General features: G+C 34.4%; 1 protein-coding gene across 4 annotated transcripts in view; it reads right to left on the bottom strand.

The window, feature by feature from the left end:
• Positions 1 to 236: 236 nt before the first annotated feature.
• The window catches only part of LOC122719418 (thyrotroph embryonic factor-like), a 69762-nt gene continuing 55887 nt past the window's right edge, over positions 237 to 14111 (bottom strand). For 3 of the 4 annotated variants that reach the window (XM_043945187.1, XM_043945189.1, XM_043945190.1), the window contains 5 exons: positions 6871 to 7016; positions 6076 to 6313; positions 5417 to 5520; positions 5097 to 5234; positions 237 to 4859 (listed from right to left, as the gene is read on the bottom strand). In XM_043945187.1, the coding sequence (XP_043801122.1) occupies positions 4773 to 4859; positions 5097 to 5234; positions 5417 to 5520; positions 6076 to 6313; positions 6871 to 7016 (713 nt within the window). In that variant the 3' untranslated portion in view covers positions 237 to 4772. The remainder of the gene's footprint in view (positions 4860 to 5096; positions 5235 to 5416; positions 5521 to 6075; positions 6314 to 6870; positions 7017 to 14111) is intronic. The other variant, XM_043945188.1, reaches the window with a different exon arrangement.

Here is a 14111-nt window from a genome sequence, read left to right as displayed (position 1 = left end):
GTTCTTATTTAAGAAATATTAGTCTCTAGAATATTATTTTAATAAATATGATTTTTGAAGACTTAAAAACTTTTAGCTCGCTGAAAATAATTGCAAGGATAATATTTCTTGAAATTGTTCTAAAGTTAATATTGGACAAATTTCAATAAACGAATATCCTGAAAATCTAAAATTGGTATATGTAAAATGGAGTAAAATTAATCCTGGAATATGCAGGATCAGGTATAACAATATAATTCAATGAAAACAATAACAAATACATATATTTCTCGAAATGTGATACACTTTGATGTTGGTGGTCGTATTTTAATTCTCGCGTGTACTGTTTTTTTCATATTTTCGTTTCAAATGGATCGGATGGTCATTAAATGGACGCGATAACGTCACTTAAACTTTTTCCATTGTGTTGCTTTTTTTTAATTTTTCATTTTTTTTTTTTTTTCATTTTGTCATTGTCGTTAAATTCTAATTGGAGCAAAGCTGTCAGTTGTGTCTACCGTGTTCTCTAATTTTTTTCTACGATTTCTCCTTTACGACATTTTTTTCTCTTTATTTTTTTTTCTTTTTATTTTATAAACTATCCTTGGACTGCAGTATACCGCGCACATGATTGTGCACGTGCATCTGATTTTTTTTTTATTTTTGTTTAGATAACCAACAAACACTATTGCGCTTCCTCGTTTTGTCATTGTTTGAAAATTGTGCCGAGATCCAAGACCGGCCTTAGAAAGCTACGACGTAGTTTAATTAATAGCAACTTGTACTAGAAGGTACTTATACAAATATCAATCTTCGAGAAACAGTATGTCTGTTTCTTTCTCGATTTCCTTGCTTTCTTTTTACATCATCGGACGACTGTCAACGCAAAAATTATAATAATAGGAAAAGAAAAAATGCTTGGCTTTGTTGGCAATTTCTCTAGATAATATCAATCGCGATTATGAAAAGATTACAAAAGATTTTTTTGTTCGCGCGTGTAAATCGAATTTCTGCCCATTATTCACAATATTAAATAGCCTTCGATGTATCTATTATAATCTAATGAGTTTTGTTTATGTTTTAGTTAATTAGGCTGCATGCCAAAAGCGACATATTTCATGTATGATTGAACAATGAATGCGAAAATGCACCATGCATTGTATTGTTTCGTTAATCCATATCATATCTAATTTTATCATATTTTTTTTTTATGCATGGAGTTTATAATGCATTGCGTTTGCAATATTTACGAATCATTTTTTTTTTTTTACTTTTGTTTTTAATTTTTTTTCGCAGTTAAGTTAAAATGTATATGTTTAAACAAATTCTCTAGTCGTCTTTTACTATGATCGAATTATGAGTCTAAGTTGAAGAAGCAATTTACGTGCAATTTCTTTTTGCAGTACGAGATTTACCCGCGTATACACTACACAAAAATTTCATATTATACAACGTGCATAAAATCTCGGCGAAAAAAAGAAAAAAAAAATATATATATATATATATATATATAATATGATAACAAGGCATAAAACAATTTTTATAATGTCGACACGATTAATCATACATAGATTTTGTATCCAACTAAAATTTACAATTGTAAAGCACGGTTGATTCTATAAAGTTTCAACGCATGGTTACAAAAGTAAAGAAACAAATGTACAGAATGTATATATTTTAACTAAAACACAATTGCTGTATAAAAAAACTGGCGGTTTAAAAGCGAATCTGTCATTAACAAAGCTTTCTATAAAATTAATTTTTTTTTTTTTATATGTCTACAAATATATACGTATGTATGATAATAATGTATCATATATATATATATATATTATATATATATTATAAGCTCTTCAAGAATTCGTGTTGTCACGGGTTAAAAAAAAACCAATTAAAAAATAATAAAATAATAAATCAACAATATAAATGAATAATAGGCGCAATATAAAAAGTTTTACCGGGAATATACTTTTAATGCCGATTTCACATCGCAAAAAGTGCTAAAAAACATGTGTATATAATAATTATACTTGATTATTGTCACTGAGCGTTGCAACGAGCAGAATCGCTTATTATTTAGCGCACCAACAGTACATAAAATATTAGTCGCATATGTATTATCCATGAAAGGCGCATGAGTGGGCTTTGCTCATGATTAACTTTTTTATTCAGAATTTCTCTTTTTTTTTCTTTGTCAGACAAGAGGAAGCAACTACGAACAGAGATATACATTATTTGTTCTTGTCCTGTAAGGGGAGCCCTCTTAATGCATAATTTACTTCAATGATCATTTACGTAAGTAACCCTTGTCGTGGCGTCATTAACAATGGAACTTGTAATTTCGATTTCTTTTTTTTTTAGCAATAAAAAAAGTATTTTTAATATTTTAAAAAATGATTATGATTATTATATTATAATTTTTTAGAATTTTGATTTATGCAATTGTATCTTGCAATAAGAAAAAACTAATAGTAATTAATAAAAAATTAATAGTCATAGATATTAAAAATATTTACAAGTAACAAGAAACATAAAAAAAAGAAAGAAACAAAAAGATAATGAAAATCCATTGTTCGACGAGCCATCAACCGTTGTCGAAACACGATAAAACGATAATAAAAGATGCGTCGCGACGCTTTCCCCGTACTCGAGACATCGTGTAGCCCTTCGAGCGATTTATCAACTGGCATACAATCGAGCGCCGAAAAAACGAAACGCTACAGAGAGAAGAGAGAGATTAAAACGTTATGTATGAAAAAAAAAGAAGCACTTGATCTCTACCTTACGATAAAAACAACTAGAATCACTTGTGTGTGTACCATCACCACTTGTGGGATACGCTACAGTAATTAACGTTTCTTAGAGAACTAGGACCTAGTCCGTGCGCAGAAAAGCGTCGTTCTCCCAAATATCTTTCGTTCTTAATTTATCCTTTTTTCTTCCTCATTCTTCTTTTTCTTAACAAATTACCGATTACGGATAATTCTTTCCTTTCCCGCTCTTCTCTTAATTCTCCGATATTAAAATTAGAAAAATGTTACAATCGATATTCACTGGACAATCTTCAACTCATGACATGTTTCAAGACCATGTCGAGGTACAATAATGCTAGTTATTGTACTTGATCAGACGTCGTTGAGAAAAATCTTAAAATTTTTAGCGCTGTTCAAGAAAAAAAAAAAAAAAATGTCAAATTAACGAGAAAAACGTTGAATCAAGAATTTATCCGCAATCAGATCCTGAGGGCCGCATTGTACAAGAACCAAACAGAAGCTCGAGAGTCAGCGCGTGATTTAAATAGCCGCGTAAGGACCGTTTGCGACCATTTTTTTTTTTTTTTTCCAACTATTGATCATTCATACGCGCGCCTGTCTGTGCTTCGTACATTTCTTTCACTTATGTATTATCCTAATTAGCTCCAGCTCAGTTTATGAGGCAGTTATCGCGTAGATGCCAGATGTTTTTGGTACAGTTGAGACACTTTTTACGGATATAATACCATATATAATCGCTTTTCCTTCAATATTTTCCACCGGAAAATATTCAAGGGGAAACTTGTTACCTCATTCGCTTAAAAGAAAATCTCTTAGAACTAACTTCAGGTGGGTTCTTTATGAATAATATAAATAATATAACGCGTTTTTTAATAAAAATATAACGATTCGTTAAAAGGTAAAGAAGAGATATTATACATATTACTATTACATTCAAAACATTGATAATTCAAATGTCTCTAGTTAACAAATTAACCTAATTCCTTTCGACAAATTAACAATTTGTCATCCCTTCGAGAGGCATCAGAGAGTCCATTTCATCATTAAATCTCCTTACGATACGTTCGATTGAAAGCGTTCACTTGACTGATTAACATGCTTCGCGTAAAAGGAAAAGTTTCCAAGTGTCTCGTGGTGAATACCTGTACACATGTTGTTTATACATTATTCATCTGGCACGCACACTAAACTAATTCACGGTCTGCTGCTCCGCGTGTATACGTGTATGCGTATGTCTCCTTTTTTTTTTTTTTATGTATATAGATATATACGTAACGCGTTTCTTGTATATATGTGTATACATATAATGCTTGATAATGCGTTGCAGCGAAGTTAATATACCCGACTATACACCTCTTGGTATGTAATAATACGCGTATATATAAATACATACACGTGTGCATGCGGTCGCGCGTGGTACACGCGCGCACAGAGTCATACTTTTACAGACACAGACATACACACGGCCGTGTATGTACGCGCGCGCGCGCATGTATACATATATATATATAATCTAACTATACATATAACTATGTACATTTTTTTTTTTTGAGGGATAAGGTGAATTTCGAAGGGAGAAAGGAGCACTGGGGGGAAAAAGGGGAACCGAGAAGAGGGTACGGATTAAAAGAAATATACGTGTGTCTGTGTATGTGAGCGTATGAAGGGAGAAGAAAAGAAGAGCAAAAAGATGTGGTGTGAATAGCAGAAGTTTCGTCGAAGGAATATCATCGTCTAGGGATTGTCTAGGGAAAAAGGGAGGAGGGGTAAGTTTTTTCGAATTCGTCGAGGATGGTCTTGCGATTCGGCGCGCTCCTTTCTTTTCTTCTTCTTCTTCTTCTTCTTCTTTTTTTTCGTTTTTTTTCTTTTTTTTTTTTTTCTTTTTAACTCTTCTTTCATCCGAACTGGCGAAAAACCTAAGTGCTGCGACTATAGTGTGTGGGAGGAGCTGGCACAACAAACGCTCGTGTTTGCATCTTTTTTAATACCACGACGAGCTGTTGCTTGCCCGGCGCACTGTTAGACGTCCGTGTATTTGCTCAGCTTGTCACGCAGCAGCATGTTCTCGTTCTTTAACCGGTCCAGTTCCTGTCGTAGACCCATATTCTGAAAAGAGAGAAGACTTTTGGAATTCGGGATCAAGTATCGTAAAATTATCGAAAAATCTTTTCGGAGGGGAGGGGATAATATCATCATAATATTGTTCCATTTTGCGCGCGTTTGACAAAAAGAAAAATGAATCTAATCTTAATGAATATGATCTTAATTCCATCGATAGAATGGAAATATTAGATCTTTATTCTAATATATGTTGTTTAATTTTAGAGGCGTGGGAAGATTTACTTCTTTCTCGAGGAAGCCGGCCCTGAGAGCGATCTGGTTCTCCTTCATGCGACGTGCATCCCGTGATCGTTTCGCTGCCATGTTATTCTTCCTACGACGCGCCCAGTATTTGTCATCCTTCAGGTCATCCGGAACGAACTGTAGCCGGTAGCGGACCATGGAAAAGAGCAGGAAATTAGAACGTAGAAATTGCTGTATTTCTAAATCGTGGCGAAAAAAAAGATTATTGTATCTGTAAGTAGAATCTTTGATTGGAAACGAATTTGTGAATATAATTAAATTTTCTTTTTCAAATATATCGAACATGAAAATGGACTGACCTGCTTCCGTGATTTCTTGATCATCGGTTGGGGTTTCAGCTCCTCGTCGGAGAAGGCCCGGGTGCGTGGATCGAAGTCTCGCCCCGATGAGGCCATCGAGAGCGCTACAAGAGACAAGCCATATTGTATTCGTGACGAGTCCTCGGAATCTATCACGCGAAGAGGGAATAATCGACAATTTCGATGTTAGTTTCATCCGTTTCCCGAAAACTATATCGTCGTTATACAGGAGTCGATCCTGAGACTTTAACGCCTACACTTTTTCAACTCGTCATCCTGATCCCTTGGATAATCGTTTACTTTTAAAATCAAATTTAAAACGATACCATTGCATTTCTTCTCCTAAATCCTCCATTTCGTTTTTACTCTTCGACAAATCTTCTTATAAATTCTAAACTCTTGAAATGCAAAGATTTTGAGATTTATATTTATAAAAGTAATAAACAAGTTTACTTTTTTACTTTTAACTTTAACGTTGAAATTCTATCGTGAATTAAATAACCCTTTTCACTTCACACCAACCCTTCAACCCAATTCTTCCCTCCCTAATTCTTCCACGATCGATAAATTAAACGAAACGATCGTCGTTAAAAATACAATTCCCTCAGGATCGACGTCCAAACAAATGAGGTAGGAAATCGGATGAACGATTCACTCACTGGAATCCGCGGGCGAGGGAGGGTTCATAGTGTCGGGTGAGCAACACTCGCTCGGCGAGGGTGATCTCTCGCGTTTGGTGACCGGCTCTAAGTGGAGGCCGGCTGGACCTTGGTGTCCTGGTGTTTCGGTGTTGTTCATTTTGTGCAGTTGTCCGCTCTGCATCGTCCCTTGTCCGCCGCCGGCCACTCCATCCACGGGAATACCGTTCTCGGAGAGAAACTCGTCGAGATCGACGTACTGTAACAGGAGGATAACAGCATCCTTTTTTTTTTTTTTTATTCGTTTTTGGTCTTCAACAGAAAAAAAAAAAGATCGGTTATAACAGAGTCGAGTGTTGTGGTGTTATCATTCATTTCAAATCGATACTATGAACATCGTGTATATCTAGCTAATTGAGCAAACGAGAAATAAAAATTTTTTCTTTTTTCTAAAAGAAACGCGAATGGGGAAGAGTAAAGTAAATTAACTTTGGGCAATTAACTTTCAATTCATAATTTTACCGTTGGATGCAGAAAGGATCTTACTCACTCATCCCAGTTTGTTTCTTATTGTTTGGAATGATAAATGTAACTCAATTTTATAAGATATAATGAAATTTATCAAGGATATTTGTGTTCTTCTTGCATCCGGTAGTATAATTAATGTAAAGTACAATTAATGAAAAATAAAAAAAAAGAAAAAAGAAGAAAAAAGAAAAGGGGATGAAAAAATCTAGAATTTTTAAAAACCGCAGATACTTGGGATCTGCGTTTCAGCCGGATTGTGAGCTTACCGTATCGCGTTTTTGTACATACATGGTTCAATACCTTCAGGTCGGCATCATAGGGCAAAGTTTTGTCCCATAGATTTGGGCCGAGGAAGGCGGCCTGCGCTTCCACGTTGCCCCATAATTCTCCATCAGCGTCCTTTTTCTCTTCCGGTCCATCTTTGCCTTGTTTTCCTGAGAATTTTCGTTATTTCGTTATTTACTGTATTAAATTATTTTATATATATATATAAATTTAGCATTTAAATCTCGTACAATTTGTAACTTCTTGTGCGCGACAATTTTCATCTCGAAAGATTGTATCCGTAAAAGATAGAGAGGATAGTTTAAAAATATTTACAATAAGAACTAAATTTTTTTTTTTTTAATTATTCAACCGTTGAAAGACCGCATATAGACAAATATGAATTTTACAAGAATCGACAAGATATGTTTTTATGCTTGTATAAAAATGTAATAATTTAATAATAATTAAATATTAAAAAAAAAAAAGACAATAAAGTAGAAGTAATTAACGACCACGTGGCGCTAGTGTCGCGTCATAAGCCATTACAATATACTCACATTTATATATTATTATTATTATAAATCACGACGTAAAAATATTTATTATCTTGCTCGAGAAACTTTCCGATACAATGTAAAGATTGACGAAAAAGAAAAGAGGGATTCAACGATTCAAGAAGACCAAAATTCGCGTTTAAAAAAATATCATAACTACATTTCCAAAATGCGATTACTACCTATTGCTTTGTTAACATACAAAGTCTATGTTTCGACTTAAAAAAGAAAAAAAAAAAGATTCTCTTTTCTTTCCATTCATTTAAGCTTTTTTTATCTTCGTTTTTTCTTTTTCAACTATGATAGAAGAGAAACCTTTTAGAATACGCGAGATGACACGCTTCCCCCCGTCCCTCCTTTACACCTTTTTTTCCACACACACACACACACACACACACACACACACACAGTGTCGGAAGCCGTGGCCATCAAAAATTACTTCGTGGAAGAAAAGAAAAAGAGGAGCGGATCAGTTGGCGACCTTGGAGATGCTCCTCCAAAAATAGCGAGCCGACCTAACAACTTCTCTCTGTTTCTTCTTCTTCTTTTTCTTCTTCTTCTTCTTCTTCTCGTTTCGAGGTGTTTCTTCCGCGTTTTTTTCTCCTTCTCCAAAGACCGGCAGGCTTAATTGTTCCTCGTGTCATGCCATATCTTCGTTTCATTTCGTTATGCGCGTAAAAAAAAAAAAAAAGAAAAAAAAAATTTGCGAATTTATCACGAGGCAAAAATAAAAAGTGTATTAATTTTTCACCGTGCACCGCTGTCTATTATCGAATATTATATCGAATATTGCGAATGTTTATGCAAATTTAAATTTTTACGAAGAAAATTTTTGTAAATGAAAAAAAGTGAGGTTAGGATTTCGTAACCTCGAAAAGATTAGGAAAAAAAAAAAAAAATTACATCTTCCACCTCGCGCAAATAAAACTGAAATGCAGAACGTTATTTTTATATTTTTCTTCTCTCTCTCTCTCTCTCTCTCTCTCTCTCTCTCTCTCTCTCTCTCTCTCTNTCTATCTATCTATCTATCTGTCTATTTATCTATCTGTCTATTTATCTATCTGTCTATTTATCTATCTATATATCTATCTATCTATCTCTATCTCTATCTCTCTCTTTTTTTTCCGATGACTGAACGTGCGGTTCAAACGCGACGAAACCGCATTCAATGGTTATTATCATGGTACACCGCCTATTGGCGAGGTCGTACCTCTACCACAATCTGATAGATTTCAACGAACGAAGATTTTTAATATTCATACTACGTTTCCTCCCGGGTTACGACTGATCTTTGAATTATTGCTTGTGATTATCGCCGGCTACGATTCCAACAACCGTGGATTATCTGGCGTTTATCTGTAAAGAGTAATCAAGTAAATTCAACGAATTTATAGAAGATGTTTATAGAAGATAGAAAGGGAAAGGAAAGAATTTGCCTCGTCAGAGTTGTTGCAACTAACAATAACGCTGTTTAATCCTTGATTCCTTTATAATCCTGCCCCTAAAACTCTCTTGGAAGATAAAAATCTTTTAAAAGATAAATTATTAGAAACGAACAAATGAAAGAAAAAAGATCCTTAACTCGAGATTTTTCTCAAATTCGATTAAATTTTATTTTGAAAGTGAACAATTTTTCATTACATTACGTAGAAAAAGAAAATTATTTAGATTAAGATTAAAAATAATCTAAAAAATTAATTCATTCGCTTCCAGTAACGATAAATATAAAATTCGTGCTCCAAAGTGACATAATCATCGTAAGACTTGGTCGAATGACCAATGTATTTTGAATGAAAAAAAAAAAAAAAAAAAAAAAAAATTCCACTGAAAATACGGTTGAAAACGGTTTGGAAACGCCTAATAACTATACGGAGCGCGGTTTCTCCGTGCACGCTAGCTAAACAACTAAACAACGACAGCTTGCAATTTGGTTCAAGGCTGTCGATCGTCGCCAACTCTGCGGAACTAATCTCGCGTTGCGTGGCGTGGCGTGGCTAGAACACGAGCAACAGCCGATTAAACGAGAAGAAGAAAGGGAGAAGAAATCGTGTCGTACGAAGGTGAAGAGGAGCAATCTAAGGTGAAAAGAAATCAAGTGTGGAGAGAGAAAACGGATGATGGATGGTGTTTATATGGTGATGAATAATGAAGATTATTGGAAGGAAATTTTAATCGATGATCTAAAGATTTAAAGATTCAAGGATCTAAAGATTCAAAAATTTAAGGATCCAGAAATTCAGAGATCCAAGAGATTCGAATATGTAAAGATGCAAAGATTTAAAGATCCAAAGATTTAAGGATCTAGAGATCAAAGATTCAATAATCCAATAATTCAATAATTTAAAGATCTAATAATCTAAAATAATCTAAACGTTTTATAAAATCTCAATCATAAACTGTTAATGGAAACACAATCATGTATCTTGTAACAACATGATAACATGATAACAAATACCGATGTTAACTAATTTAAATTGATCAATCAACCAACAATCGACCAATTTTTAATAACAATACCAAACATCAAAGTTAATAAAAAAAAATATATACATCAAAACCTCGTTAAATTCAAATACCAAAGCTATAAATTCCTAAATTCGCCCCTCCAAAAAAAAGAAAAAAAAAAAAGAACTTAAACTTTCAAAAGAATGGAGCGCGAACGCGGTTGTCGAACAGAATTGACCGAGTTTCCTGTTCGGGGCAGCCGCGTAACGAAAGCGGAAGTACGGTAAAGGGCAATTGTCGCGGAGGAGGCCGAGAAAGAAGCTGGATCAGAATCTGGCCGGAGAGAGAGACGATTTCCGTTAACGGTAGAACCAGTTCTCCGCTCTGCTCCTTCGTTATACCGAGAGCGTGCCTCTAATTACTATGTTCCCCTGTCTTTATCTCCTCTCCTCTCCTCTCCTCTCCTCTCTTCTCTTCTCTTCTCCTCTCGCGGTTCTCCGTCATCCCGATTCCCCTACAAGATATTCCTTTACGTAATCGACAACACGCGAGCGTTTTACCTGACTCAAGTATGGAATGACTCATGTGCACGTCCTGGGAGGGAAAAAAAAGAAGAAGAAAAAAAAGGAAAGATCGAAACGATTTGTCGTTATCGTGTTTCTTCGCGACAATAAAGGTATCGAAAACGCGACGTCGTGTTCCATGTAGAAATTTTTAATTTTACTCTTCTCTTCGCTCTTATATTATATTATAGAATCGTGACGCTCTCACGAATGAAAAACCAAAAACTTGATAAAATTGGTTACTTAGAGTCGAGTTTTGTTTCTCTATGCACGATCAAATAGCGACGTATCTTGAAACATTTTGATTGATGGATAAAACAAGTGAAAAAATTAAATGAAAGTAGATTTACTTGATCTCCTTCCTTTTTTCAAAATCTAATAATTTTACATTTTGCTGTTTGCAAAATTTGCGACGAATCTACGAGTTTCTTAGATTCAAATTATTCGAATTTCAAATTCCCTCCCCTCTCCCCTCTCCCTCGTTGCTTCGATTTTTTTCTTTTTTTTTTTTTTTCAAAGTGGAGAAAAAAATTTGCCTCAACCTCCGATTTTGTATCTTAGTTTTTTAAACACGCAATAACGATCAGAAGAGATTTGCGTGAAATCGCGAGCACCGTTTCTAATTGTAATTGCAGCGGCACGCGGTGAAATTAATTTGACAGGTAATAATTCACGAAACCGAATAAAATATCCATTAAGTCTCACGCAGTTGCGTTCGGGTACGCGCGAGCGATTGTCCATCCACGGAAAAGGAGGCGAGATTCGAGATAAAACCCGGTGAAAGGGAATTGAAAATAGTTTTATTAACGAGCAACGATGATTTCCGCTTTTTTAAACCTTATCTTCGTTACATATCAATTATACTCCACGGTTTCTTGTTATAACTTAATTGGATTCACGGCGTAAGGCGTTACACTTTCATAATCTTGATACGTTGATTCAATTTGCCGTGTCATTTGGGGGATCCGCTTCTATAGAATTATTCTATAGAATTTATAATTTTACTTATAATTTTTGAATAAGATCTGTTAAGGAGAAATTGGGATTCGACATCGGATGAATTAAAATAATTTTTAACAAATAATTTTCAACAACAACAACAAAAAAAAGATTTAAAAAAGATGGAAAAGATGGAAATATCGAGCGAGAGTGCGAAATGCAAATAAAGGGAAATGGACGGTATGTTGTCAGACTCCGTTCTCTTTCAACGATTCTTTCAACGACAGAAGATTTTTAATAGATAATAATTTAATTTCACACAGAATTAGAATCGATAACAATTTTATTTGAAATTAAAAAAGTCTTCTTTTTTTGAAGGAAAAAAATTCCAAACTATTTATAGGTATATTTAAAAGGAATATTTAAAAATATCGAGGAACAATATCATTTATCTGGGAAAGGAAAAAGATGTTTAAAATAATATGAAGTGATAATAATTGACAACAAGGAAGGCGTGCCACTATTGGCAAACGGATAAACAATCGCATTTGTTTGGAGATAGTTTCCTGTGGCCTTGGTACATTGATACTCGGCTATTTCGGACGATAGATCGAATACGAAGTGAAACTGAAATCCGTGATCAAGGTCTAGCTCGTGATCAAGTTTATAAATTCAACCCCGAGTCGGCTATGAATCAACTCGAATACTAGTTTCGATTCTAGCTTCTTACATCAATATGCCGTTACTTTATTACGTGCTAAATACTACAAACTTAGAAGAAGATAGAAGATTTCACGCCCAAATTATATTATCTATTAGCACAAACTTGCTAAATATTACAAATATTACAAATTTATTAAAACATCTAAGAGATATAATATGATAAATCCCCAGATCTTCATATCGACATAAAATTCCCCAGAAGATGTGCATTAATATCACTATAAATTAGAAACATTTTAACTTCAAATTACATAAACGTTTTGTCTCGTAAAATAAAAAAAAATAAAAAAAAATAAATTTCTGCGCGAGAAACGGAGAATATTTTAAAGAAAAATATTTTTCGAGAATTAATTTTCCACTCGTACAAATAGAAATGAATACGTGTATGTGTAATTTTTTAGTGCCATCCATTTTTTTTTTTTTTTTTTCCCCATTTAATCGTGCGACGTAAGAATTGTAAGAGAACCAAGAAAAAAGAATGGAGTGGAGTGGAGGTAAAGGAAGAATCTCTGACTTATGATTCGTAAATCTCGCGTCGTTGTTCATGTACCGATAATTTATGTGTGCGGTAAGCCGCTGTCATCTTTCTTGACAAACGATCTGTAAACCACGTTGCCTTAAAAATCTATTAACCTCGTCGTTCGATAATTGCATTGCACTATCTTCTTTGCAAGCGTTATACCACCTCACAATCGAAATTCCTCTAACAATGATTTGACATTAAATATATTCAACTTGTGGTCAGTCGTTTAATGTTTACGTAATAGATTGACAGTTTTTATTGAATTTAATCATTCATAGTTCTAAATTTATCGTCTAGACTTATCTTTCCAATTCTTGAACCAAGTCTCTCTTCTTATTCTATTTCAATCTCGATTTTTAAGCTTTCAGAAATTTTTAAGCTTTTTAAGAAATCATCTTTAGATACGATAATTTTAAATTTTACAAAATAAAAAAAATTTTTCTTTCAAACATATTAAATATTTGAAATTCATAAATCCAAGAGAATTAAAAGAAAAGATGTAGAGATTCAAAGTTTCTCGAAATCCAAATTCAAAAAATGTTCAGAAAAGATTCATATTTTTACAACAAATTTCTCTACCTCCACTTTTACTTTCATCGAGACAAAAAAAAGAAAAAAAAAGAAAAAGAAAAAGAAAAATTCAAAACTAAAGAAAGTGGGAGACTCGTTGAAAACTCAACTTCGTCCAAGCTTCGCAACATTAAACTCCGCTCCTGGCAAGATTGATTAGCATACGTTAACAAACACGAGCCCGTGAAAACAAGGAAAGCAAATCGAACAGGAAAACGCTTGCAACCGTGAAAGAAGAAAAACGAAGTGAATAATGAAAGAAGGCTCGCGCTCGGTTGAGCATAGAAACTATCGAGAAAGAGGAAAGTCGACGGAGGATAATTTCTCTTGGTTGGAAAATTCGTGGAAGAAAATTGATACGCAACAAATTGTACTTACGTAACACATTCGATGCAAAAGTCGTATATACTCGTCGTATGACGAGAGAGAGAGAGAGAGAGAGAGAGAGAGAGAGAGAGAGAGAGAGAGAGAGAGAGAAAGAGGGAGAGGAAAATGATGCATCCTGGCGGAAGTGGATCTCGTGCGTGTTCCTTAAAATGCTTTCTCTTTTCGAGCACGCTCCAATTAACGCGCTCTTGTTTAATTACAGACACAGCTTCGAGCGGATTACAGCCGGGGGAAAAGGGAAACGATTACCATGCCGGGCTCGTATGTTTTTCAGTTATATTTACGGCGTTACGTTCGAGAGGGAACGTGGAGGAAATTCGTGGAGGAAAGACAAAGCGTGAACATGGAACTTTCGAAATAAATAAAATATTAGAATCGCGTTGGAGAAATGAAATGAAACTTTCGAATGATTACTGATTTTATAATCGAATTAATTTTCTTACTGTTGCGTTCTGCGATTTGGAAGAGATTTCAGGAAGAGATCGTTGACGAAGAAAATTCGAGGAGTTGAAGAGAGAGAGAGAGAGAGAGAGAGAGAGAGAGAGAGAGAGAGAGAGA

Source organism: Apis laboriosa, unplaced genomic scaffold, assembly GCF_014066325.1.
Source record: "Apis laboriosa isolate Shangri-la unplaced genomic scaffold, ASM1406632v1 scaffold78_cov150, whole genome shotgun sequence".
In the NCBI taxonomy this organism is placed as follows: Eukaryota; Metazoa; Arthropoda; class Insecta; order Hymenoptera; family Apidae; genus Apis; species Apis laboriosa.
Note: the sequence above shows the minus strand (reverse complement) of the source record. Positions and strands in the feature narration are given on the sequence as shown.